The 2,429-nt window shown below is 69.6% G+C and overlaps 1 protein-coding gene across 1 annotated transcript; it reads right to left on the minus strand.

The window, feature by feature from the left end:
* Positions 1-206: 206 nt before the first annotated feature.
* Positions 207-1,898, minus strand: VAMP8 (vesicle associated membrane protein 8). Its single transcript, XM_026057034.1, has 2 exons — positions 1,488-1,898; positions 207-493 (listed from the first exon to the last, which is right to left on the minus strand). The coding sequence occupies exons 1-2, from the start codon at positions 1,881-1,883 to the stop codon at positions 350-352; spliced, it is 540 nt and encodes a 179-aa protein (XP_025912819.1). The 5' UTR covers positions 1,884-1,898; the 3' UTR covers positions 207-349.
* Positions 1,899-2,429: the final 531 nt, after the last annotated feature.

The raw sequence follows: 2,429 nt of genomic DNA on the forward strand, positions 1-2,429 counted from the left end.
AGGTGCCCCCCACCCCCAGAGACATGGGTGCCCCCAGCCCGGATGCCCAGGTTCCCCCCCCCAAAGCGCGGGCCCCTGGCACGGCGGCGCCACCGCCRAGACACTGCGCCCTTTGTCCCCGCACGGCGCCAGCTGCCCGCCTGGCACCGCTCCCTCCGCGCGGGCAGGGTGCCCACGTCCCCGTCCTCGTCCCCGGTGGCCCCACAGGCGGCTTGTACGGACTCGCTGTATTGCCCGCGGACACGGAGAAACACAGGGAGAAGGGGGGGGGAGCCGCGGCGCCCGGGCACCCGCGGGGCGCCTCGGCCTCCCCGAAGGCACGGGGGGACAGGTGCCCGGCGCGGCGCCCCTAGGTGGGGATGACGCCCGTGGCGAGAAGGATGATGAGGATGAGGATGATGACGCCCACGAGGCCAAGGATGAGGAGGAGCTTCAGGTTCTTCCACCAGTACTTGCGGGCCACCTTCTGCGAGGTTGTCTTGAAATGCTCCGACTGCAGGCAGAGGCGGGCAGCGGGCTCAGGGTGCTGCACCCTGGGGTCCTCTCCCCCACCCCGGGGAGCTGGGGCCACCTTGGGGACCCTGCACCCATCCTATGACCTTGTGCCCTGCACCTTAGGGACCACCCGGGCACCTGGAGCCGCCTTGGAGACCCTACACCATCCCATGACCCCACCTCAGAGACCATCTGGGCACCTGGTGCCACCCTGGAGATCCTGCACCCATCACATGACTCTGTGCCCTGCACCTCAGGGACCACCTGGGGACCTGGTGCCACCCTGGAGACCTTGCACCCATCCCATGACCCCACCTCAGGGACCATCTGGGCACTTGGTACCACCCTGGAGACCCTGCACCCATCACATGACCCTGTGTCCTGCACCTCAGGGACCATCTGGGCACCTGGTACCACCCTGGAGACCCTGCCCCCATCCCATGACCCTGTGTCCTGCACCTCAGGGACCACCAGGGACCTGGTGCCACCTTGGAGACCCTGCCCCCATCCCATGACCCTGTGTCCTGCACCGCAGGGACCACCAGAGACCTGGTGCCACCTTGGAGACCCTGCCCCCATCCCATGACCCCACCTCAGGGACCATCTGGGCACCTGGTACCACCCTGGGGACCCTCCACCCACTTAGGGACCCTGCACCCACCCTGGGGACCCTGCACCCATCTGGGAACCTGGTGCCACTTTGGGAACCCAGCTCCTGCTTAGGGAGCCAGTGCCAACTCCAGGGACCCTGCAGCCACTGAGAGACCCTGTGCCCACCCTGGGGACCTGGTGCCACTTTGGGGACCCTCTACCCATGCCAGGAACCCTGCACCCAACCCCGTGTCCCCAAAGGTGGCTGGGGCTGTGCCCAGTGCCCATGGTGGCTTCCCCCGGGACGTGCCCAGCACCGGGCACCCGCCGAGCGGTTGGGTATCCCCCCCACCCCGCCAGGCTCCGCAAGGGGGGTGCAGGGCACCCGCCGGGCCCCTCACCGTGGCCTCCAGGTCCTCGGTCTTGTTGCGGAGGTGGTCGAGGTTCTCGCCCCGCGCCAGGATGCGCTCCACGTTCTGCGTCATGATGGTCTTGACGCCCTCCACCTCGCTCTGCAGGTCCCGCACCCGCTCGCTGCCCGCCTGCCGCGGCACCACGCCGGGCGTCAGGGTGGGCACCCGGCCCCCCGGTGCCCAGGCGTGGGGGCTGAGCACCCCCCAGGCACCCCACGCACGGCCTGGGCGCCCTACGGGCACTCGCACGGACCCCGAGCACCCTGGCACCCTGCAGGGCCTCCGGGCACCCGCAGGGACCCCGTATGCACCCGGGGCACCCACAAAGACCCCGCGCACCCCTGGCACCCCACAGGGACTCCAGGCACCCCACAGGGACCCCATATGCACCCTGGGCACCCCAACAGGGACCCCATATGTGCCCTGAGCACCCTACATGGACTCTAGGCACCCCACATGCACCCCACAGGGCCTCCAGGCACCCCATAGAGACCCCGTACGCATCCAGAGGACCCCACATGCACCCTGGGTGCCCCACACGGACCCCGGGCACCCCATAAGGACCCTGTATGCACCCTGGGTGCCCCACACGGACCCCAGGCACCCCAACAGGGACCCATTTGCACCCCACAGGGACCCTATGTGTGCCCTGGGCACCCTACATGGACTCTGGGCACCCCACATGCACCTCTGGCACCCACAGAGACCCCCGGGCACCCCAGCAGGGACCCCACACGCACCCCGGGCACCCCACAGGGCCTCCTGGCACCCCATAAGGACSCTGTATGCACCCTGGGTGCCCCACAGGGACCCCGGACACTCCTGGCACCCCACAGGGACCCACCTGCACCCCACATAGAGCCTGGGCACCCCACAGGGACCCCCAACACCCCACAGGGACCCACAGAGACACGGGACCCCCAGGGACCC

The sequence above is a fragment of the Apteryx rowi genome, unplaced genomic scaffold, assembly GCF_003343035.1.
Source record: "Apteryx rowi isolate R43461 unplaced genomic scaffold, aptRow1 scaffold_1357, whole genome shotgun sequence".
In the NCBI taxonomy this organism is placed as follows: domain Eukaryota; kingdom Metazoa; phylum Chordata; class Aves; order Apterygiformes; family Apterygidae; genus Apteryx; species Apteryx rowi.

Coding starts and splice junctions, on each gene's coding strand:
- VAMP8 (XM_026057034.1), bottom strand. CDS start 1,883: ATGGGGTCCCTGTGGGGTGCCTGGAGTCCCTGTGGGGTGCCAGGGGTG. Junction 494..1,487: donor CCGAGGACCTGGAGGCCACG/GTGAGGGGCCCG, acceptor CTCTGCCTGCAG/TCGGAGCATTTCAAGACAAC.